The following is a 25,860-nucleotide window of genomic DNA, read 5'->3' on the forward strand; positions in this document are numbered from 1 at the left end:
AGTCAGCTTCTCATCACTGTGCCCAAGTACCTGAGAATGGTTCTTAAACTTAAATAAGGAAAGATTCACTCTGGCTCAAAGTTCCAGAGGTTTCAGTCCATGGTCAGCCAGTTCCACTGCTCTGGGCCTGTGGCAAGGCAGAAACATCACTGCACAAGGGTGCAGAAGAAAGCTGCTTACCTCAAGGCAGCCAGGAAGCAAAGACAAAGGGAATGAGCCTGTGAAGGAAGGGACAGGGACCCTCTAAGGTCATGCCTTCAACATCCATTCCCTTCAACTAGGCCACACCTTCTGTTTTCATCTCCTATAATGCCATTAAATTATGATCTCCTTTGTGTATTAATCCACTGATGAAACTAAAAGTCCTCATGAGCCAATCACTTTCCCTAAGTCCATCAGTAACCAAGTCTTCAACACAGTCGGTCTTCTGGGGGACATTCTGGTCCTAACTATAACACACAAACACGAACATACACACATGCACGTGCGTGCGTGCCGTCTTGTAATTAAAAAAGAACTTAAATTTGGAGAGGACATGAAGTTCCTAGAAGCAATGTACTTACTACACAGATGCATAAAGCTAGTTTAACATCTTGTGGCCTTGGTTCACATAAGATGAAAGACCAAGGCCACTTAGCAAGTCTTCTCATGTGGGATCGAACAGTTGCTAGAGCTATGAGCCTAATGTGGGGCACTGACCTTCCTGTTTCCCACAGCACATAGCCTCCACTGGGTCTTGCTCACAAAGTGAGCTGGGCTATTCTCATCGCCTCTTTACAGCAGCCTTTGCACTGCTATCGGGCCTTTGAGGAAAGAGAAGTAACTATGTACAAGCATGTGTGTATATATACCTGTATATGTATACACACGTGGGGTGTGTGTGTGTGTGTGTGTGTGTGTGTGTGTGTGTGTGTATGTACATATATATCTGTGTTTTGCAAGCTGGGATTTATAAGTAAATGTAGGCATTTCAGCAGGGCCAGGTTTCACCTGAAAATTCCAATAATCTTCCAACCTTAGAATCTACAGCATAGCACAGGAAATAGAAAATGGGGAGAGGAGAAAGGACCTTCTTCCCTGAGATCAGCATTTAATTCTAGTAAATGATGTCCATATATCCCCCTTCCTGCCCGACTGTGGACCCTAGCATATCTATGTCTTCTTTCTATCTGGACTGCCTCCGCTGGTGGTCCTGCCTAATTCATTTACTAATTTACTTCGTCATCCTTTTTTTTTTTTGTTTTGTTTGGTTTGGTTTTTCTCCGGTACCGGGAACCAAACTCACGACCTTGCGCTTGCCAGGCAGGTGCTTTGCCGCTGAGCTAAATCCCCAGCCCCTCGTCATCCTTAATATGGTTTTAGTTTAGGGACTTCTTAACCAGTTCTGTCAAAGCACTGCTTTTCCCAAGGCACAACACAACTGTGGTCAGTACACTGTGAGCTAGGTAGTTCTGACATTTTTTTGTTTGTTTGTTTTGGTTTTTGGTTTTTTTCCAGTACCAGGAATCGAACTCCCAACCTTGCACTTGCCAGGCAGGCGCTGTGCCGCTGAGCTAAATCCCCAGCCCCAGTTCCAACGTTAAAGTCTGTTTCTTTGACTGGAATTCCTAACTGCCAACACATGAGGGAGGGAAGGTGTCAACAGTGAGAAGAACGGCACGTGAAGAGGCGAGTCACAGGCTAGAGCCTGAGAGCAAGGCTGCCGGCCTGGGGGTAAGAACGCGGGCTAGACGGAAAGTATCAGTAAATAGCAGAAGAGCAGAGAGGACACTGAGGGTGGGGCTAGGAAGCAGATGATTAATTGAGCACTGCAACTAGAAATTTGACCCAATTTCAGAAAATGATAACAAATCTCAATAAAATCCAGATTAAACAAAACCAACATTCAACCGAGACTTGGCAAGGGGAGGAAGGGTGATGGTCACACTACACGGAGGACTAATTCTAGATCGATCGGGCATGAATAAGGAAATTATTCAGCGAGATTTCAGATTCATACAGATAACAGGCAACTCAGGCTCATAAAAACAAAAGCATTATAAACCTTATTATTTCTGTAAAACAGAAAATTCTAAGGATATAGCTGATAACATCTTTAAATAACAGCCAAGCTGGGGATACTGAGTCCATGGGACAGTCCAAGTGAAAGGATGTCCAAATAAAAACAGATCACTGAAGCTGGTCTTCCTTTACCACAAGAAAATTTATGGAATGTCCACCTCTTGAAGTAGAGCCAAGTAGTGTACTAAAGAAATGCAGCATATTTCTTTCAAGGAAATACAAACCCAGGCATCTGATAGTCTTACTGGGGCATGTAGAAAAACATTACTCAAGTGGGGCACTAACTGATAGGATGTTGAAAGACCCATAAAAATCCAAGATGGGTGGGAAGGAACATGCACTTGATCTTTTTCCGTTGGGGTCTAGATAATGAAGTGAGGAGACTATTAAGGACTTGCCAAAGGCACTGAACTTTTACTCTATAAACAGTGATGCAAAGTGAGTCTCTAGAAGTGGTCTAAGAGAAGAACGTTATTACCAGTCAAGCTGTAGAGCAAGAGATTACAAAGTCCACACATTCAAGTCCAAGCCTACCAGCAAGTAAGAAGACAGAAAAGAGCTTCTGAGTTCAGCAGGAAGATTCCGATTCGTACCCATTGCTTCTGTGAGGTCACACTGACACAGAGTAAGACTGAAGCCAAAAAAGAACCTGATATTACTAATGCACCTGGTAACAAAAGAGTCAATTGTAGTACTTACTATAAAGAAAGACGGTAACAATCCAAAGTAGGCGAGTCAAGAGTGACTTACCTGTGCTATATTTTTATTCAGAAGGTAGACTCCATAATCAAACTGCAACTTCTCTCCTCCTTTTGGATATAGTGGGAACCTATGAAAGGTAAATACAGATCAGAAGTTTTCCAAGACCAAGTAAATAAAACCTCCAAGCTATTGATAGATACTGAAATTTCTTAAATATAAACATCTGAAGATTGGACTAAATCACTTAAAGTCATTGAAATCTACTAATGTCTTTGTAGTAATAGCTAAGTTAGGACAATGTTGCTTTCTTTTAAAGGGAAAATTGAATAGGTCATGCAACAAGAGACATCTAAGGCAGTAACCTACCAGCTTCCAAGAGATGAAGCCACTGTTTCCTGTTTACATGTCATAAACTTGATACCCTACATCAAGGTCTCAGAATTTTTTTCCTCTAATATATTGAATCTGACATTTCAACTTCTCTTAAACAGGAGAGGAAGGTTAAGGGGAAAAAATCAGACTGAAAAGAAAAATATAGAAGTCTGTTTCTTTTTTTTGTTGTTTGTTTGTTTTTTCTGGTACTAGGAATTGAACTCACGACCTTGCGCTTGCCAGGCAGGCGCTGTGCCACTGAGCTAAACCTCCAGCCCCTAAAACTCTGTTTCTATTAGTATGGCCAACCAGATAAGTACCAGTATAGCTAAAATTCATTTAAAAATTCACCATGTTACAGAACTTGGATGCACATTCTCTGCAGCAATGTTCTCAGGCCCCAAAGCTCCTACACATAACATTACTTCACAGTGTCACCTGACTCACTGATGAACAAGGACACAGAATCTGGGTCTTCACAGAGGAGGCGTTGTTTTAGAGAAGTTTTCCTTGCTATTTCCCTTTCTTCAAACTTATAAGTGAAGAAGAAAAGATTAGTGCATACCTGTGTTCTAATCTTCTTTATAATTCTTAAGATCAAATACAAGTCCTATCATTGCAAACATTTCTTTATTCACAGATGAGTCACCTCTTAGGGTCATGAAGAAAACATCATCTTCCTTAGTTTTGCCATATACAATTATGCTCAAGAATAAAATAAATCTTAGCTGGATGTGGTGGCACATGACTATAATCCCAGCACTCTAGCAGGCTGAGACAGGAAGATCTGGAATTCAAGTCCAGCTTGGGCAACTTCCTGATTTAGCAAGACCCTGTCTCAAAATAAAAAAACAAAAAGCGCCAAGGATTTAGGTCATTGCAAAGGCCTTAGGTTCAATCCCCAGTACAAAATACAATAAAATAACCGAAATGAATGGTAGGTAGCAATTACTAAATATTCTTCGTTCAATTTTCCTAAAGCTTGAGCAAAAGAGGCATTCCCTAAAGCTTAGAGGACAGCATTGTCAAGGAAAATTTTAAAAAGGAAACAATTTAAGTTTTTATTAAATTCTCAAGAGTTGTTCACTTTATGGTATCCAAAAGATAAGTTCTTTGTGCTGTAAAATTACAGGCACTCGGGAGGGAGCAAGGTCATGAACTAAAAAGTTATTAAGGGAAATCGAATGCTTTAGACACCCAGGAAGAAGACATAGTTTTGTATTTAATTGAAACAGTAAAAAGTAAACTAGGACATGTATTTGCCCCGAACTGGTATGAATAAAAATGAAAGTGAAGCAAATTCAGAGTAAGCATAGTGCAATACCAGGTTTTTGCAAGGTGTCTGGGAATCATTCAAACTCATGCAAAGAAATTACATATGTGCAAAATTATAACAGCGCATTTTAGAAGAATCCACCAGAGTTGTTATTTTATAAGCCATCACGCATAGACAATCTTAGTTCTCCAAACCTAGACGATCTTCATTTTCAAGTTATAAATCCAGCGACTGTTTCATATGTTGGAAGGGTAAAGTGAGGTCAGCATACATTGAAAAGCAAACCGCTACACTCATGAAAACCTCTAAATTCATGAGCTCACATGTGACTTTATTCTGACTTCACTATGACTTCTTTTAGAAAGAGCCACAGGTACATGAGGCATCAAAACAGATCTAAAGAATGATTAGAGCTAAAGGTTCAAATAGGGCAACGTTAAGAAAAGATCAAATATTACAGTTTGATGTTGCTTTCAAATTCTTCATGGGTCACTTCAAGTTGAACAGTTTAATAGTTTATAACCATCACACATGCATCTTACTTTGTAAAAGTACAGGGATTTAAAAATCTATTAAGCAATCTAGAAAAAAATGGAACCCATTTTAAAGGGTAAAACCTATTACCATCAGGATATAAGATACAAATAAAAGGTATTTTATTTCAATAATAGATGAAGAATAACATTGGCAAACTGCAAAAAACTTAGATAAGAATGTGGTTATTGAAGTACAGTATAACCAGAAACAATGTCCTTTAACACCACAAACAGGATTCAGTAAATGAAAGTATCCCATTAAGAAACTGGGAGATAAAACTATGTATTTCCTATTAATTTAGTTACTCAGTATCACCTATTAACATTAAATGGCAAAAAAATGGCCAATATTATTTTTCAAATTAAATTAAGTGTTCAAATTACTTAAAAGTTTCACTGCCTGCACATGGTGAAAAATCACTGAAGTAGAAAGCAACAAATAGATGAGGTGTGTGAAATAATTCAATCCGAGTCTTACTGTCACTGCACCTACTTGGTAGTAAGGACACTGCAGACCTCCAAACTTAATTGCTGGAGCATAACTTTATGTACTCTAAATAATTATGATTGGGAACTCTACAATTGGCTTAGAGCAGTTTGCAATCTTTTCCTTTTTGAGTCTGTCTCAGCTTATAATGTTACATTTTGTGATTATTTGGTTAATAAGTGTCTCCTGTTGGCTGCAGCAGGACAGGGATAGTGTTATTTTGTTCATCTTTTGCCTTGCTAGTTGTGCCTAGTACTGTTACTAATAGATACTTGATAAATATATTTAAGAAAATAGACCATGTGTGTAAAAGATCTGGAGCTCTTTAGTATACAATTTCAACATGACTGAAAAATTATGACACAACTACCAAAAGCTATGTGATCCCAGAATGCACTAACAGAAGCAGAGAAGCTAAACTGGGGAATGTGCTAGTGACAATTACTTTGTGACAGTGTTACTATTATTTAGATGAAACAGACTTGCCTCGGTCACCTACTTAGTAAGTGCAACAGACATGACCTCATTATTAGGTCCCCAAGGATAAATGCAGTATTCTTCCTGCTGCCTCTGAATCCTTTAAGGAAGCACAGGGAGGATGATTAAGCTAACGAGAGCCACTTTTGAAGGAATGACTGACGGCAACCAGAGGAGTTTAGCCTGGAGGACAGGTGCTTGAGGAACCGCAAATGGGGGACTTTCAGAGAGGAAAAAGAAGTTAGTTCGTTACTTAATTTCAAGTAAAGAGAACCCGAGTGAATGGCAAGAGCTATGGGAAGACTGATGTGACTGCAGAGGTGCTCAAAGTCCCAAAAATACTGAGTAGAGACAGCCAGTCAGAGACGGGCAACTAACAAACAACGGGCAGGGAGTTGAACGGCGGTTTCCCCAAATTTACAGCCATGTCCTATTCCCCAGGAACCTGTGAATGTGAGTTTATTTGGAAAAAGGGTCGAAAATATTAAAGGATCCTGGGATGAGATCATCTTTGATTATCCGAGTAAGCCCAGAGTCCACTAAGTGTCATTATAAGGGCTACAGGTACACAGAGCAGGGGCAGTCGGGAGAGAGGGCCTTGTGAAGCTATCGGCAGGGATCTGTTGGTAAAAATATTATTTCTCTGAAGTAAGGCTTATCATTTCACTTCCACCCCTGCTTCCTAATCTGTTGTTTTACATTTCCACTCCTCTGCCTAGCTTTCAAGGCTTCAGTGTTTGACCTACCTGCCCAATTTATCAGTCACCCACTGCTCATGTGTTTTCCTCACAGTCATGATCAACGAAGTTCTCCACCTTTGCTCACTTACTGGGGCAAAGCATTTCTCTTTCCTTCCTATCTAAATGCTATGTCACCCTTTATAAATTTTAGTTCAAGACACCATATTGCTTGCAAAATCCTACTTGGAATCTCCAGGCCTCATTGATTCCCCTTCACCTTCTTGTTACCTACTTAATGCTAGAGATTGTTTGCTGGTTGATTCCACATTTTTCATTCCATACTCCAGTGGCAAAGCATTGATTTGCCTACACTTCACAACCCATGTGCACATAGTTCTTCTTCTGGCGGTCTCATGCTTTATTTGGTGGGTTATGTTACATTTAAAGAACAAAAATAAAACTGAATTATCAGCCAAAGAACATAAAACTCGCTTTGAAAGACATTTTCCACAAAAATCCCTGTGAAACAATTACACCACATTAAATTATAAATCAACTCTGGTATGCTTGGGAATTCAGAAATTAGGATAGATTATTATGTTAATACCTACCTTCCTCTTATTAGGAAGTTTAGAAGACCAGCCTTTATAACTGTTTGAGATGGCCTATCACGAGCAACCAGTTCTTGGTTGGCTTTGCTAAATATTAAAGCAACACGGACTCCAATGAAGAAGTTTATTTTGTTTTTATTTTTTTGTCTTTTTGAGACAGGGTCTTGCTATGCAGTTCAGGCTGGCCTTGAGCTCACTTTGTAGTCCAGGCTGGTCTCGAACTGGCAACAATGCTCCTGCCTCAGCCTCCTGAGTGCTGGGATTACAGGCATGTGCCACCACACCCAGCCCAATGAAGAAGTTTAAAAAATGAACCAACCAGCCAACCTCCTCATTCAATCCTCCGGGGCAAAAGAAAAAAAAATTAATATGTAAAACGTCACTAGCACACCTCTAATCTCTTCCCTACTAAGGAAAAGAGATTAATTACTAAACTGAAGAACCATACTAAATTACTTAACTTCAAGAGAAGGATAAAGTAAAAAAACTGACTAAAAACCAAAACCAAAACAAAACAAAAAAAGAAAACACAAACACCATAACAAATTATGTTATGCTTTCTCAAGACTAAAGACAAAACTCTCACATTTTTTCCCAAGTTGCATAATATCACTGAAATTTTAATCGTACTGCATTACACAGTGACAATAATTCAGTGAAACTTCAAGGCAGACCATAGGTACGTAAGATAGGGAAGGATGGCTATAGGGTTTCATTAAGGAATGTAACAATATTTGAGCACCTGTTTCTGTGTTAAAAATTTACTAACCAGCCCAAAATGTACTCTTTACAAAATAAGCCATTTAAGAACATTTCCATTTTCATTTGTCATTTGCTATTTTAACTGTATTCAAATTTATTTTTAAACTTCAATTCTTCTTTGGTTGAAAACTTGTAGCACTTAACATTCCCGCATAAATGCTATCTCATTCTAGGCATAATAATCAATTTAAAGTAGCAAAGAAAGTAATAGATATCCATTGGTCTGGGCTAAAGTTACAAAGTATGAAGAGCACAATTAACAAAGGACACTTTTTTCTCTGTTCACTACAGCCAAAACTGTCTTTGGAAAAATCAGATCTGATCATGGTACCCATTAAAACATCAAAAGATTTTCCACTGCATTTGAAATAAAATTTAGTCTTCAGAGAATAGCCTACAGAGTCCTACACAGTTTAATTCACTGCTACCTCTTTGGCTTTATACCTTTAATCATTTTCTGCATTTTACTAGGCTCAAGTCATGCTGGCTTTTTTTCTGTCCCCTGAATATGCCAAGCTTGTTCCCTATTTTGGGGCTTTTGAACTTGACATTCCTTGTGTTTTAATGTTTTCCATTTCTTCATAGAGCTGACACACATTCGCCATTCTGGCCACTGGTTAAAGTTCTATTAGACAGACCACTCGATTTAAACTGCCCCTTGGAAACAGCACAATGTACAGATTAGACTAACAAAGGCCAGATATCCTGATCAGTTTTAGCATTACACAAAAAGAGATAGTTAGACATGAGGTGATTCCATATGTGATACAATAAAAAGCATCAGTAACGCCCATGAAAATAGGGGATTCAGGAGAAAGAGATATTAAATGACAATAATATAATGTAATCAACAAAATTCAAAATGTGGGCACTCTCTGGGGGTACTTACAAACTCACTCTCTTCACAAGAAAAAAAAATAAGGAAAAATAAGGAAGAAGAAAGACTTCAGATTAAAGGAGACTTAAGATGAGGAACAACCAAACAAGTATATGTGTTGGTGGGAATGTAAAACGTACCCGTTTTTATAAAATGAACTTACACTTACCATACAATATAGCAATTCTAAAAAATGAAACCAAGAATGACAACATTTGCGTACATAAAATTGTAATAAAAGAACACAGTAGCTTTGTAATGTTAAGAAGAAAACAATTTCAGTCTCCATCATTAGGAGAATGGATAAACTGGCATTTTCACACAACAGAATAATACTCAATAAAAGGATGTGAACTACCAATAAACAACACTTTGGAGGAACCTACAAACACGCCAAGTGACAAATCTTACACAAATGTATTCCACTGCAATGCTTCCACCTGTGTGAAGTTGTAGAACTGGTTAACACTGACGTATGGCTGAATAATGCCTGGGTGACAGGGGAAAATGGCAATTGATAGGAAAGGAGACAGAAAGATGTTTCCAAGGAAGATTAATGTTCTCCATCTTGATAGGAATAAAGTTGCACAGACTTAAGAGGTGAGCATTTCACTGCATGTTTTACCTCAAAACAAAGAAAACCATAAACGAAGATTATGGTTCTAGTTATCAGATGCATGGTGAAGTATCAAGAGGAAGCATATTGGTATCTGCAATTTACTTTGAGACTCATCAAATTAAGTAGGCTGGGGATTTAGCTCAGTGGTGCAGCACCTGCCTGGCAAGCATGAGGCATTGAGTTCGATTCCTGGTACCCACCCCCAACAAAAACAAAATGAAATAAGACAAAACAAAACAGGTGGTCCCTGGCACCAAAAGGTTAGGAACCGCTGTTCCAAAATAAGAAGGTTGATAAACTCTAACAGTGTTAACTGTAGGTTGCCATTATAAAATTCTTTCAACTTTTGTATATGTTTAGAAATTTGCATTACAAAACCTTGAGATAAAATGGAAATAAACCTACAAAAGTTTTAGCTAGTGATAATGAAGGAAAGGGAGAACTATGAACACAGGTGACATTAAGAAGTGGATACAGTCATTATAGTAAAAAATTTACCTTTTATATGTATAAATATATATTCATATATATTAATTTATATCTATAAATATACATTTATGAATAAAATGTTATAATATCCAATAATTATTTTTAAATAATCCACTAAGATGAAATAAAGGTAGCAGGGATACAGATAAAATAAGATTGATGATTGCTCTTAATTATTACACATAGGGTGTATTCTATCATTTTCTCTCCTTTTTTTATGCATAAAATTTCCCACAGTAAAATTTTAACTTTAAGAAGAGAAAATAATAGGCCTTCAGTCTCTGTCATATCATCTGTTTCTTATTTGTTTGGGGTCTGTTTCCTCCAACCAGAATGTTTGCTCCAAGAAGACACAGATTTCTATCTGTATTTTTAATGGCTGTATTTTCAGTATTTAATACATTGTTTGCCACAGTACAGAAATTTAATAATGTTGAATACATGAAAGCATTGAAAGTCATTTATACCATCAATTATTTCTTGCACTAAGTCAGTCTTTTCCCAAATATATTTCTAATTATGTGCTATGTATCTTCTCTTAAGAGCCCCATAAACATTACAAATTCTACTTGTTCAAAATTAAGAGTATCGTCTTATCCTTTAAATCTACTATGCAAACACTAGTCAGAAAGAGCTAGGTAGTTATACAGTGGTACTTCAGTTCAGGAACTTGATTCCTTCCCTGATTCTGGTTGCAAATCAAGTTGGATAACAACTGAATCAAATTCAGTGGTTAGGTTCAATGTTGACCCTAGGGGGAAATTCAGTTAGGACTTGTCCAGTTTGGCCTGTCACCAGAATTGTGCTGAGAAGTTAGTTTGTGAGTGGAGGTATACTAATATCAGATCTACCTTTTCTAATTCCATCCATCTATATGTTCAAGCTAGAAATTTTTGTCAAGAATGACCTGTTCTCTATTCTCACTGGGTAGTTTTTCATTATCCTTAAAGAGTCCAGGAAAGTATCATCTACTCCAGGAAATCACCTTTCACATCCTCCCCTATTTCCTAAGGCCTGAGCTACTGTGTTCCTGTAGTATTTGTGAATACAGTACTGCTATTCACATATTTTATAGTGAAAGAATAGCCTGTTAATGTTTATCTTAAATCTCAAACACTTTCAGATTAGGAACAGTACTCTTGCAGGACCTGGCATATACCTTCTTATTCTAACTGTTGCTAAACTGAATAGAATCACCTTTGTTAATTATCTCTCACATTTAACTGATCAGCAAATTCTACTTACAAATTAAGTTAAAGACAATGGTCAGAAACTGCTAAGTAGAGCTATAGGTATAAAGGATCAGAGACAGATGAGATTAATCACAGGCAGCTTCCTGGAGGTGACAAATTTTTATTCTGTTTTTTTGAGACAAGACCTAGGTTATATAGTTGAGGTCGGCCTTGAACTCACTCTGCAGCCCAGGCTGGCCTCAAACTTGCAGTGATCCTCCTGCCTCAGTCTCTCAAGTGGTGGGATTACAGGCATGTGCTACCATGCCTGGCTGTGAAAACATTTTAAATTAGTTATTAGAAAAAGATTAGTTATAGAAAAAGATAAAAGAACATTTGAAATTATACTGAATTTATTTAATCACCAAATAATTTACCTACTCTATACCAGACACTCTGATAAGTCACTTAGGCAAATACTCTTTTTTATTCACTTGTCACCAAACATTTACTGAGTATCCAACCTTCTAGGCACTGTTCTCAATACTGAGCCTACGTAATGAACAAACTTCCTGTTCTCATGAGGCTTACATTTCAGAGAGACCAGGTCCATTCAAAGAATGAGGGAAAAATAACAATCAAGAGAATGTTGTTAAGAAGGGCATATTTGAATAAGGACCCGAGGATGTGACAAAGTACTGATGCTATATCAGGGGAAGAGTGTTCTGGGCAGGGGAAACAGGAAGTGCAAAGGCCCCAAGACAGGAATGCCTGGGACATTCATGCTTGAGGAACTCAGCAAAGGTCAGAATGGCTGGAGCAGAATGAGGTTAAAGAAATAAGAGATTAGGCCAGCAAGACAATGGATCCAAACGCTGGAGGGTCTTGTAAGTGAAGGATTTCATAGTTTTTATTCTAAATGGTAGATCCAAACGCTGGAGGGTCTTGTAAGTGAAGGATTTCATAGTTTTTATTCTAAATGGTAGAAGAGAGCTGGGGATATAGCTCAGTGGCACAGCGCCTATCTGGCAAGTGTGAGGCCCTGAGTCAAATTCCCAGTACTAAAATATAAAGACTAAAAATTAAATGAATGAATGAATGAATAAATAAATAAATGGTAGAGGAAGTACAGGATGATTCTGAAAACAGAATAGACAAGAATGCTCTGTGAGAATAAACTGCAGGAAAAAAAAGAAAGGATACCTGGACAAGCTACTGCAGAAATGTAGACAAGAGAAGTCAGTGGTTCGAGCCAGGGGCATAGTGGCTATGGAGGTGGTAAGCAGTGGTTCAATTTTCCTATTTTAAAGAGAGAGCCAGCGTGATCTGCTGAAAGGGCTTCTATGAGGTCTGAGGGGCACGGGAGCCAAGGATGACTTCAAAGTTGTAGGCCTCAGCACCTGACAGAACAGAGCTGCCATCTTACGAAGGTATAGGTAATATTAAAACAGACAGCTAGAGCCTGAGGTAAGAAATAGAGTTTGAGGGGCTCAGTGCTACAGCATAAGGCTAGAGAGGTCAGCGGAACCAGACTCGGAGTTTCATAAACCGCAAGAAATCCAGATTATGTCCTTAAGGCTAATGGGAGCGTTATAACAGGTTTTTAAAACACGGATGTAATGGGATTGAGATTTATAATTGGGGGAAAAAAACCACCTGGCTTGAATCTGTTGCCATGGCTCAGGCTGAAAGTTTTGACAGTTTTGCTTTGGGTTCCAAGAGGCAGAAAAAAGACGTGTGAACAGATTTGAACTATAAGGTGGGAGGAAATCTGAAAAGACCCTGTGATGGATTAGTTATTGTTATGTAAAGAAGGAGGAGTGGAAGGTGACTGTATGGGTTCATCTTCCAGAAAATATTATGTACATTTATTATATATAAGTAAAGCTGGGAGGGACATTTGGGGTGAAAATACCAATTAAGGAATTACAGGCACAGAGATGGAAACTGAAGCTGTAGGCAGAATGAAACAGCCTACAGAAATCATACTCAAAGGCTTCAGAGCTTTGTAAGTATCACCTAAGGATGGGGAAATGAAAGCAGCCAGAAAAAGACTGATTAAGAGAGATGAGGAAAACCAAGAAGTCTCTCACTGGAAAAGTTCAGATTTATAAAGTGTTAATATAAGAAGGAAGATGTCAGCAGTGAAATGCTGCTGACAGGCCAACCAAAGGAGAGGTTAGTGTGTGCACCGAATTTAATTGTACGAGTTCACTGGTAAGTAGCTTTGGGAATAAGCTAAAGCAAGTTCAGATCAAATAATGGGAGCCACTCACAGCGGTGCACACCTATAATCCCAGCTACTCAGCAGGCCGAAGCTGGGGGAATTCCAAGTTTGAGGGCGGTCTAGGCCAACTCCCCAAGAACCTGTCTCAAAAAATAAAAGGGGCTATAGCTCAGAGTAGAGCACCTCTGGGTTCAATCCCCAAAACTGGAAAACAACCAAATAGTGGGGACTGAGGCAGACTGGTATGAGCTCAGGAGGGATGAGATGTAAGGAAACAGACACGATAATCCTGGCACAGTAAGAACAGAGTGCGGCCACTGGAGAGACACGGTAAAGCCCAGAAGAAAGGGTGCTGTAAGGGGAGAGGGGCGGGCTCTTTATCTCACAGGTTAGACTACAGATAAAGCTCTGTCTTAGATGGCAGATGGGACAACTCTTTCATAACAAGAGGCATTAAAAAAATCATCACTATGGACGTAGGTGATTCATCAAACAAAATTCCAATGAACTTATATATGTGCTAATTACAATGCTAAGTGGCAGAGACATACGGGTAGGCAAATACAGACATGGTGTTTGGAGTCCATTGATGCAGACCAGGATCACTCATATAATCCCACTCACAAATGTTTCATCTATAAATGAAGTACTCTGAAGGAAAGGCACCTTCTTTCAGAAAGGAGTCAGGGAGGATTTCTGAGACCAAGTAAGTTTAGCTGAGCTCTCCAAGGTGGGTAGGAGCTAGTAGAAAGAATGTTCCCATTAGAGGAAGACCATAATGCAAGGCCCTACGGCAGGAGAAAGAATGCTGCTTCAAGGAAAGGGGAGGACAGCATGATTAGACTGAGAGGAGGAGCGGAAAGGATGGGCAGATGAAGAGATGGGGCAGATAATGGAGCACGCTGTAGGTCACATCAGAGCACGGTCTCATCTTTATCCTAATAGGAGGGAGGAACAAAAATCCTAATCGGAGGCTAGGAAAAAGAATAATGTTTTTCTTCTGTTGGAGTAAGAACGGAGAAAAAATATATATACAATGAAAGATCACATGTGCAAATGAAAGAGAATAAATAGCTAGTAAGATGTCAACCCAAAAATTTAAAAAAACATAATGAGCTAGGCGTGGTGGTATACACTGCAGTCGCAGCTATTCAGGAGGCTAAGGCAGGAGGATTTAAAGTTTGAGGCCAACATGGGCAACTAAGCGAGACCCTGTCTCAAAAAAATGTAGGGATCTAGCTCAGTGCTAAGGTTCTGGATTCAGTCCCCAGCACTGCAAGACAAGAAAAGAAAAGAAAAGAAAAAAAAAAAGGAAAAGCAGGGCAGAAGACATAATGAAAAGATTTATATCAGAATACTCTCTTTGTCAATATTGAATATAATTATTTTAGACAGCTGTACTAAAAATAGAAGGAAATTTCAGGGAGATAAACTTCCAGGTAATTTTGGTAAGAAAGCTAAAAATAAAATTAATCACCATGTTTAAAACTTAGTAAGTCGCAGCACTGTGGAAACCGTTTCAGAGCTCAGTCTCAGGGTACTGATAGAAACCTCAGCACCAAGCTTTTCCACACGTCTTTTGCAACTGTTTAAAAACGGTACACAGGCAAACTTCAGGGAACAACAGGCACAATGAAGGATGGAATCCATGTCTTTTTAATAGTCAGTTTTGTAAAATAAAAACCCTGTCAAGTGAATCAAAATCACATTCCACAACATTAACAGCCATTCTGTTTGCCTGAGTTTAACAGCACCTGTTTCCCACAAAATCTATAAATGTTAAAAAAATACTGAAAAGCCTACAATTAAGCATGCAAGGTTCATAAATACTTGGTAAAGCCAGAAGATATTTTCATATGGAACATAAATGGGGAAGAAAAACTATTCACCATTTAAAATTTCTAAAGAGAATCCTTCACAACGTGTGTGAATAATATAGATTTATTTCACTATGTCAGTATGCCTAATGGCGTGTTCTCTATAAACCACTTCCTTATACAGTGTTGGGAACATAACAGGTGCTTAATCCAGTATATATCAAAATTATTTACTTAATACCTGCTTTAGGGGAGAGGAAGAAAAAAGCAGAAGGCAGGTTTTGGTATAATAATTAAGGCTTTGAAGTTAGATGCTCAGATTCCAGCTTGGCTGTTTACTTGGGTGTGAACCAGGACATTCTACTCCGAACCTGTTTCCCAAACTCTACAATGGGTTTAATATACCAGTCTTTCAGGGCTGCTGTGAGAATTAGAAGAGGGAAAAGGAGGAAGAGGAGGAGGAACAGCAGCAGCAGGAGGAGGGGGAGGAGGGGAAGGAGGAGGAGGAGAGAGGGGAGAAGAGAGAGGGAGGGAGAGAGGAGGCGGGGGAGGAGGGGGGTGGAGGAAGAAGAAGAAATAATCTAGACCCAGTACAGTTAGTAGGATACAAGTGGAATTTAATTATTATTAATTTTCATGAGGGTATGCTGTATTTCACGCCTATTTCTATCGGTAAGTACCTCAAGGAAAGAAGCGTATTTTATTCATTTTGTTGCCTCTTGAAATCACAAAACATTTTTATGCACTTGCCACTTTCTATCCTGTACTAATGTCTTTTTTCCCTCAATAAAAATGCAGTCTCCTTGAAGACATGAGTGCTAGGCTCAGGTTCTTTTTTTCTGAGACACAGTCGTATCATGTAGGTGAATCTGGTCTCAAGTTCCCAGTGATTCTCCTGCCTCAGCCTCCCCAGTACTGGGATTATAGGCATGTGCCACCACGCCCAGCCTAGGCTCAGGTTCTTATTCATAGTGGGTACTGGGCAAACATATTCAAATGAATGATTTAAACCATTAAAGAGAATAAGAAAATAATTATTAGATAAAACATCAGAGATAGTACAGAGTTTCACCAGACAATCTTCCATTCTTACATCTGGTGATCTGAGCAACGTAGCTGAGGATAGCAATATGTAATGTAACAGCCACTGTTGATTTGTATTATTTTGTCTTGAAAGCCTGTATCACTTTAAATGTTCTTGCTTTGGTTTGTTTATGTTTGTGATACTGGTATGCCGCTATTGTTCTATTTTTTGTTTGTGTCTCATTTACTACTCTCTTTAAAATAAAAAAACAAAAAATGAATGATTCAGTAAGCAAATAAAACTGACTAACCTGTGAATTAAAGAAACAAAGCACAATCAATTACAATGCGTTTCAGAGGCAGAAATATTTTCCTCATTCATTCTTTCTAGTTTCAGTACACCTATAAACCAACTCTTATTTTAGAAAGTGTTTTGGGTTCTACTCACAAGAAAAATTCTTTAGTGCGGAAAAAATTCCAAGTTTCAGAATGGCAACTTGCTATGGGTTAATAGAAGGCAGAGCCCTACACCGCTCAAGCAAGGCCAGCCAGCACCACCAAAACAGCGATGGTGTAGATGCTGGGTGGCATTTAGGAAACAGCCACCGAGCATCAGGAACGGCAGAGATGAGTACAGTCACATTATCTGTACCATCCTCGCAACGGTCCAGTGAGCATTCCTCGAAGTACCCGTGGTCACAGGACTTCCTAAAAGGGCAACCAAACCCACTCCACTCACCTCACTCCCGCCCCAAGTTTAAACCAGTCATTTCTCCCTGTGTGCCCTCATAGATCCTGTAACATACCTACTCCATCACCTTTCACACTCTACGTATTGCTCAATACAGTCTCCCAGTTCCTTGAGCACCACACCTGGAACACACTCACCTGCAGAATGAAGAGAGGATCAAACACATGGAGGAAATGATGGAACTGGAATTCCAACCCAGGCCTGACTCCTAAACTTCTGCTTTTTAATTTTATGCTCCTCTATTGAGATTATTTTGTAAATTTATTTCATTCAAGGGTTCTATAAGCAATTGTGGATTTCTTTTCCCCACAAATCAGATGTTCACACACTGAATTATGACCAAATTCATCCACTGATGTGATAAGCTGGCACCCTGAAAATCACCAAATACAGCTTTTATGACAACATTTTGGGGTTAGAGCTAAGTCAGAAAGGCAGAGCTTGTCAACACCAATAACTGTAGGCCTCATTAAAGTCCAAAGTGAAACTAAAGTCCTAGTAACAATATTACATACATTATTACTTTTGGAACTTACATAAATAAAAGTGAATAAAAGATTGGGAAATAAATCCATTTAATTCCACTAAATCAAGTTTTCAATAACTGTGTGCATAAATCTGTTAACTATCTAAGTTTTAAAGGCTAATTTTAGATCATCTATCATAAAGCCAAAAAAACTTTTACCTGCGTTCTGGATGTCAAAGCTCAAAATGACATACATAAGTTAGCTGACATCAATTTTCTAAGTGAATATACTAAGGATCCATATACTCAGAATGCATATGAGAAAGACATATTTTAAACATAAAACTGCAAAAGGAATCACCTCAACTCATCATTACACCCACTTCAGAGTACAAAAGGACAACGTAGAAAGTCCTAAGTCATTCTGTTAGGTGTGGACTTCACAGGAGGAGGAAACTCCAAAGAGCATCGATCTGACAGCAACCAGTGTAAACATCTAGGTTGTCATAATCAATCTGCTTTAATTAGCAACAAGTTTCCCCCATTTCTGACCAGTCATTTGGAGCTGACCTCTGACAAGTACTTACAAGTCATTGAAATCTCATTTTATTTTATAGCCTCATATTTGTTATTGGGCTAATCTTTACCTGTTCTACATCACACAACAGCTCAAATATTTGAATGGCCCAGCAATAAATTTCCATGGTCCCCCTGGGTCAGTCAGATGTTAGCTGTTAAGTAAAGCTAAAAGGATCTATGCTTCATAAATTTCCTTCAGGGTCCACATTTACTCGTACAGGCTAGGCTTTCAAGCCCAAACATCTTTATAGCTATGTGCAGTGATTTATTAACTCCTCCTTGTTTTTATCCAAAAGATCAATCACATATGTATCAATAAGCCGGTGTGCTGGTGACTGCTTTTTATTGTACATATAACCACCTGCCTTTAATACAAACTTCAGTCTAAGCTTTTGTAAGCGCTTGCTGGATTTTAACAACCTTCACCTGTTTCTAATTTGGTATAAAACATATGGTTCAGCTCTGCTCTTTAGTTCTAAGCCGGTCTTTCCTCTTTTGGACCCAACAATGTAAAAGAAAACAAATCTAGGGCACAAAACCCTAAATTTGGAGGATGTTATATAGATACACACACACATACGAACACAAACCCCACACTTATTTGTACAATTACTTCTGAAAAACCTTTTTCCACAAATAACAAAGGAATATTTTATGGTGAAGAAATTACTACACCTCTTTGAAAAAAATTGGATGTGTCCTATATTACTCACGAGGGTTCTAAAAATGATGTGCAAGCCGTGAAAATGACAGTTTAATCTCAGTACCTCAAAAAGATAACAGCACTACTGGCTGCCTGCGAGGTCAAGGAAGAGAATGCCTGTCTTTCTGTTCAGGAATTTACATTTGGCCAGCCGAAACCAAGATTTTCTTTCTCTTTCCTTGTCCTCCTCGAAATTAGACCAAAAGTTTAAGAGGCAGGGAGCCAGCAGAGAGAGAACAACAATCTAACCCAGCATGGTAAAGTCAATACGAAAATTAAGAATGTCTGGGTGCTAGGGCAGCAGAGTAAATCCTCAGGAAAAAGTGACTAATAGAAATGTCTAGCAGAGGCAGAGAAGGCGGCTCTCCCAGACTTCTTTCCTGCACATGTCTCCTCCTCTGGTCACGTGGGGGTGGGGGTGGGGTGGGCAGGGCCTGACAACCCAGCCACAGCTGGCACTGAATCTTCTATTCGAATTTCTCTTACCCAGAGGCCCACCGTGAATGCTCTATCCTTCTGAAGGCTTCCCCTAGTCCTGAATCAGAAGGGAGACGGGTCCATAGGAGTTACCAGTATTTACGTCACCGGGGGGCATGTACTCACATTAGACTTTGTTTTACAGTCACACGTTTACATGTCTGTCTGGTGCAATGCTCTAACCCACCAGGTACTGAATTAATATCCGCTGAATTGTATTGGATTACAATGAATACAAATGAAGCCACAGAGAGCACACTTACAAATTAGTGTTTATTTTTATTGAAATAATACATGTACGCGGATTAAAAGGTCAAATTGTTCTTCAAGCCTGGTGGTAAAAATAATAGCTTACAAGTTAATTGGCTAAACTGCCTTAGCTTTACCATCAAGTCTTAGGCCCCAGGACCAATCATTCTCAATACTTTAAACTGCTTTTTCCTGGTATTTACCCTAAATGTTTCTAGTTAACATCCTTATAGACCCATTGCTTGATTCCATGGCTTTTAAAAATGACCCCCTGGCAACCTACTGAGGAAGGTGAAGGTTTACCTCTCTCGCACGTCACTTCCCTGCTCCTCCCCAAATGCCCACACTTCCCTTTCCTCTGTCCACATGCGTTTTGGTAAAATCAACACGCAACATGAGAGGACTAGAGCCATGTAATTTTTATTTTGAGTTGAGCCATGTAGTGTATATTTTATTTCTTTCAACTCGGTTTTCCTGAAGTTAACAACCATGTTGTTTTTTCAGTGCTAAAATTTACTCCCAGACTTTCTGACAGCAATGAAAACTCTCGCAATACAGTTAAATCCATCAGATAATCTATCAATTCCTCTCTTTCTTGGCCTTCATTCTCCTGCTTTATAGGCAGTCAAGGAGCTGATATCCAATCTCCCTTCCCTCTGAGATCCCTTCTTCTTGAATGATATTTTCCTCTTCCTTGGTTTAAGCCCCTGTGTAACGGAGCACATCTTCAGGAGCTTCCCAGGAAAAGCATATAGGTAAAATTTTTCTTTTGGGGAGTTTTCATGCCTGAAATACACTGTCCTTGTATTTGATTGATGACTTTTTTTTTTTCCCTCTGGTACTGGGAACCGAACTCGCGACCTTGCGCTTGCCAGGCAGGCGCTTTGCAGCTGAGCTAAGTCCCCAGCCCCTTTGATTGATGACTTGATAGATACATAAGTGCAGGTTATGGAAATAATTTCCCCGCAGAATGTTTGAAGGGCTTGTTCCATTGCTTTCCAGCTTTCAGCACTGCCTTGAGCAGTCAGGTAATAGGACTTCTATTTCTTTGTGTGTTACTTCCCCCCTCTAAGCTTCTGGAGTCCTTGCTTCACTTCCTGAATTGAACAATTTCACTGTAGTGTGAAAACTGAACTTGTCTTTTTTTTTTTTTTTCTCCCTTCTATTCCTGGGATTGAACCCAAGGTCCTGGGTACGTGAGACAAGTGCTCTGCCACTGGGTTACATACAGTCTATAGTATTTCTCTGCACTCACTGGTACATGTTGGGTCATCAGACACTGAGGAATGTCTCTAGTTTCTTCTCTTCTTTCAGACAGGGTCTTGCTCTCAATTGCTTTTGTTTGTTTTGTTTTGTTTTTTTGGTTTTTTTCCAGTACCTAGAATCGAACTCAAAACCTTGCACTTGCCAGGCGGGTGCTGTGCCACTGAGCTAAATCCCCAGCCCCTCTCAATTGCTTTTGTTGGCCTCAACTTGAGATCCTCCTGCCTCAGCCTCCCAAGTGCTGGGATCATGGGCACATGCCACCATGCCTGACTCCTATTTTTGATCTTTGCTTTTGGCTTTTTTCTTTCTTCTTCATAGGAGACTGCCTCAATTTTACCTTCCAACCTTTTGGTGAATTATTTATTTAATTCCATCATTTAAAATTTCTAAGCTTTGACTGTTTTGTAATGTAAGCTCGTTTTTATACTACCTTTTTTTGTTCTTGACTATAGTACTCTCTCATGTTTTTTCAAGGTATTATTAATGGTCTTTTAAATTTTTGGCTTTTTATCTATGCCTATATTCTTTCTTTCCTCCATATCATTTATAAAAATTTATTTGGTTGGCTTCTTTATTTCATATGAGAGGACTCCTCAATGTCTGGTGACTTCCTTGATTGACCATTTATTTTTCTGAATAATTTGACTGGACCCAAGGCTCACACATTCTATGCAGTGTTTTTTCACTGAACTATTTTATTTTTATTTTCGTTTTTAAATTTATTTTCATTTTGAGACAGGGTCTCATGTTGCTCAGGCTGGCCTCGAACTTCCAGTCCCCCTTCCTCAGCCTCCAGAGGAGCAGCAACTATAGGCCTGCACCACCATGCCTGGCATGACTTACTCTTTAAAGCAAAGCACTGAAAGTGACTGAAAACTCTTCATAAGTGGGATTGGTCAAAAGGTGGGTTTCATTCTGGGGTGATCAGTGAGGTCTGGAGGTTTGGTCTGGGGATATCTAACTGAAACAAACCGTACATATTTTTTATTGCATCAATTTCCCATTCCCTTGGGCAGACATTCACTGAATTCCTCTTTTTTTAGCATGGTGCCTCTGCCCTCTGTTACCATGCTGTCCCTGAATACAGGGTTAGTCAGGTTTGCTCTCTCAAGAGTAAATCTTAAGTCTTCTGCTAGTGCAGGGAGAGGCAGCTGCCTGAGGCGTTATTAGATGTACTAACTTCTAGCACAGTCTCCAGGCATACAAGTCTCACCTTCAAAGATACCCGCCCTCCAATTCTGAGCTTTTTGGCATTTCTGCAGTGTGAACAAGCTTCCTTCTCAGCTCTCCTCCTTGCAGACTCTGAGACTGTCATTTCTGCAGTCTGCTAAGTCAGGAGCTATTCTTCTGTCTTCCAGTTTGCCCAGTCTTCACAATTTAGTTGACAACTCTTTTCTCTAGAGGTTGCTTCTCCTGTTGCTTTTGTCACTGTGGGGTATATGCTTTCTAAATTTTAATCCCGTACTGTTATTTTAGTGGCATTTACGGGAGGAAAAAGGCACATTTGTTCAGTCAGAAATTCAAAGTTCATTACAAATTCATTACAAAGTTCATTACAAGTTCATTACAAATGATTAAAATAGCAATTTCATTTGCTGGCTTCCATGTCAGGCTTGGTGCACTGTATTTTCATGTATCATTTAATTCTTACAACCCTGTGGCAGAGGCTGCTGATTCCTCCCCAACACCCATTCTCCTCCTCTTTTGTACTTAACAGAACCACTGAAATTTAGTAGGCCAGCCAGAGAAAGACATATTTCTCAACCTTTACAAAGGTCCTTAGGAGATGCAGGGTCACCCATTTCACTTTAAAACCAGAGAATAGTGACGTACCCATTTCCTTGCCGGCTGCGTAATGACTGATCCTCCAGCCATTATCTTGGACCAGTGGGCTGGTGGAACAGAGACCTTGCAGCAGCCTGGGTTTTCTAAAGTATTTATGGCATTGCCATTCTAGCCCTTGATTACTGATCCCTGGATTTTTACACTTGATAATAAAATTCTATCTGTTTAAGTCATTGTTAATTTGATGTTTTCAACGCACATCGACTCCCAACTTACAGTATTTCTCCATATTCAAGCATGGAGAAGTGATTTTGCAAGGGTAAGGTGAGAAGGGAGAGCTGAGATTCTAATTTGGATTGTACACCAAAGTCTATTCTTTTATCATAGGCTTGTTTCCTATCATTGTAGTCTGGAACCAGTTATATAAATATCATAATTTGAGGCTTGAGTATCATCATCTCAAGAAAGAACAATATAAATTTAGGAGTCAGTTTTGCTCATTTTTCTACCAGAAGAATAATTTGTTATATTAATTTTACTTGTATTTGCTTTATGAGTTTAGCCAAATGATGCAAAAATGTTTATAAGTGTTTTACCAAATCTGGAAATAATGTTGGAGATCATCTAATTTAAAATGTAGACGTTAGCCTGATACACAGGAAGCTGTCTGCTAGAAACTTAACTTCCTATTGAAGATTTGTACCCATATATGAAGATGCTCCTTGTAAATACACACAGTGATTTCAAATGTAAGCCCCAAATTGAGTGTGAGGGTTACTTGCACAAAGCAAGAGCCCAGTATTTATTAAATCATTACACACACATTGGTTCTTGATTTACTTGGTGAGAAATATTTCTCATTGCATCTCAACTTAGAATAATCACACCATCATTTTTGTTCCTGATCTTTATACAATTCATCTGGCACTCTTTTTCCTCCTCTTTAAAAATGAAAGTACATCTGAAATAATAGTATTCACTTCATTTTAAAATCAGAGAAAAGTGAACTTTGTAGCCATTTCCAGGACATGACAAATTGATATTATTTTCTATTTGTCAGTTAAATAGAACATTACAGATTAAGTGAGCTTTCTTTGTTTACCTTCTCTAACGTTCCTTTCTCTATTAGGATTTTTTAAACTTCAAGTGACATATTTTAAATATTAAAAAGAACAGAAAAGGGGCTGGGGATTTAGCTCAGCGGCAAAAGCGCCTGCCTGGCATGCGCAAGGTCGTGAGTTTGGTTCCCGGTACCGGAGAAAAACCAAAATAAATAAATAAATAAATAAATAAATAAAAATAAAAAGAACAGAAAAGACTGGTTTCAATAACAAGCAACCCCAATGACCTTACTCATAACTCTGCTTTCCCATCTTTATAGTCTGCTATCCTGAGAAGACTGATTTAGGCCCATACATGATAATAGGATTACTGCTAATCAGCCAGGTCTCATCTGTAAAGACAACCTCTAGCAGAAGATGGCAGACTTTTCTCGTGTCTTTTTTTATACACGTTAAGAAAAGTACATTACCGCTAAGTGCAATTTTCACAGAATTTATATTCCCAAGAGCCCAGCACCTAGATCAAGAAATTGAGTATTACTAGCATCCGGGCTTAGCATAAAATTACCCCCAATAGGACCCTGAGGAATTCCTCAGGACCATGAATTAATTCCCAAACCAATTATTGGTCAGAAGAGAACCACCATGATTGGTAGAAAGCCAACTGTGGTTTACTCCCTGAGACTGCAGCTGGGCGCACCTTCTGTGCAGCAAACGCAAAGAGTGAGCAGCACACAGAGCTCTGCTGAAAGTTACCGACATGGCTGTCCATCTGCCACATCCTCTCCTCACAAACCACTGCTTTTGATACTTTTAAATATGAGTGTTTCTCTGAGTAATAATGAACAACACATATTCTACAAGTTACTTTTCTATTCAATATTTTTTGAGAACTATTTTTCTTGCTATATGTACCTAACAGAATCCTTTGAACTCCTAATTAGTATTCCATCTTATAGGTATTCCACATTTTATTTCTTCTTTACTGAAGGATATTTAGGCTATTTTAATTTTTTCTGTTTTTTTCACTATATAAACAGTGATACATTTAATATCTTTACATGTGCTCCTTTGAACAAGGCTCTCAGTATGTTCCCTTTTTGTTTGTTTGTTTTTGTTTTTTTTTTCCCCGGTACCGGGAATTGAACTCACAACGTTGCGCTTGCCAGGCAGGCGCTGTGCCACTGAGCTAAATCCACAGCCCATTTTTGTTTTTTTTGAAACGGAGTCTCACTATGTAATTCAGGCTGGCCTTGAACTCACTATGTAGCCCTGGCAGTCCCTGAATTCGAGACAATCCTCTTGCCTCAGCCTCCCCAGTGGTGGGACTACAGGTATGTGCTACCACACCTGGCTATGTTTCCATTTTATTACGCTGTGCCAAACTGTTGCTGCTTCTAACTCTAGAAAACAGTATGCAGCCTTGAAAGTAGATTCCTTAACTTTTCTGTGACTCAGTTTACATATTGACATAATGAATAATAGCAGCATTGATCTCATACTGCTTTTGGGACAATTAATGTATGTGCATATATAAAATGTTGAACAGCACCTGAAACATAGTAAAAGCAATTGTAATTTTCTGGGTTACTACTACTGTAGCTATTAATCTTTATATTCTTAGAATACAGTACAAAGCCCATTCATGTCTGTTGTGGGTATTTACTGTATAAACATCACTAAGTTGGAAACATTTCCCAGAATACCAGCACCTGTATGGATCCAGGTTAAACAAAAACTTGTGTAAGATCAGGAAGACAAGTAAAACAGCAGGCATTACATATTGAAGATTATGCTAATCAGACATAACATACAGGGCCAGGTATGGTGTCCCACATCTGTAATCCCAGCTCTCTTAAGACTGAGGCAGGAGGATCCCTGCAAGTTTGAGGCCAGCCTGGGCTACACAGTGAGTTCAAGGCCAACCTGGAATACCTAGTGAGACCCTACTAAAAAAAAAAAAAACTCTCAGATAGACATGAGCTCCCCATAGATTCCTTTAGGTCTTTGTGCTCCCATTCTGCTTCTGGCTCTTGCTCCATGCTGACAGTGACACCAGTCCCTCTGCCAGATGCAACAGCTACAGCCTTCTGTAGATGTCTCCAACTGCTCTCCTCGGGGATCCCACTCAGCAGATGGATCTCACTTCCCACTACTTCCCTCCTACTCTGAGTTGTTCACTTGCACCGGACCTTCAAAGGGGCTGGTGAGTGACTTGTCTGTGGTCCTCCAAGTCCCCCTTTTGGGCTCTGACTTCTCCAGCTATTCCTACAACTGTGTAAGATCTTCTCCCTACAGTAAATCCTTTATAACCTAATATTCATATCGATTCTGC

The 25,860-nt window shown here is 39.1% G+C and overlaps 1 protein-coding gene across 2 annotated transcripts in view; it reads right to left on the reverse strand.

The window, feature by feature from the left end:
- Window positions 1-25,860, reverse strand: part of Uvrag (UV radiation resistance associated) — a 310,440-nt gene that overhangs the window by 60,649 nt on the left and 223,931 nt on the right. For both annotated transcript variants that reach the window (XM_005379880.2, XM_005379881.2), the window contains one exon: window positions 2,812-2,890. In XM_005379880.2, coding sequence (XP_005379937.1) covers window positions 2,812-2,890 — 79 coding nt within the window. The remainder of the gene's footprint in view (window positions 1-2,811; window positions 2,891-25,860) is intronic.

This window comes from Chinchilla lanigera, unplaced genomic scaffold (assembly GCF_000276665.1).
Source record: "Chinchilla lanigera isolate Chin_1 unplaced genomic scaffold, ChiLan1.0 scaffold00013, whole genome shotgun sequence".
Classification (NCBI taxonomy): Eukaryota; Metazoa; Chordata; class Mammalia; order Rodentia; family Chinchillidae; genus Chinchilla; species Chinchilla lanigera.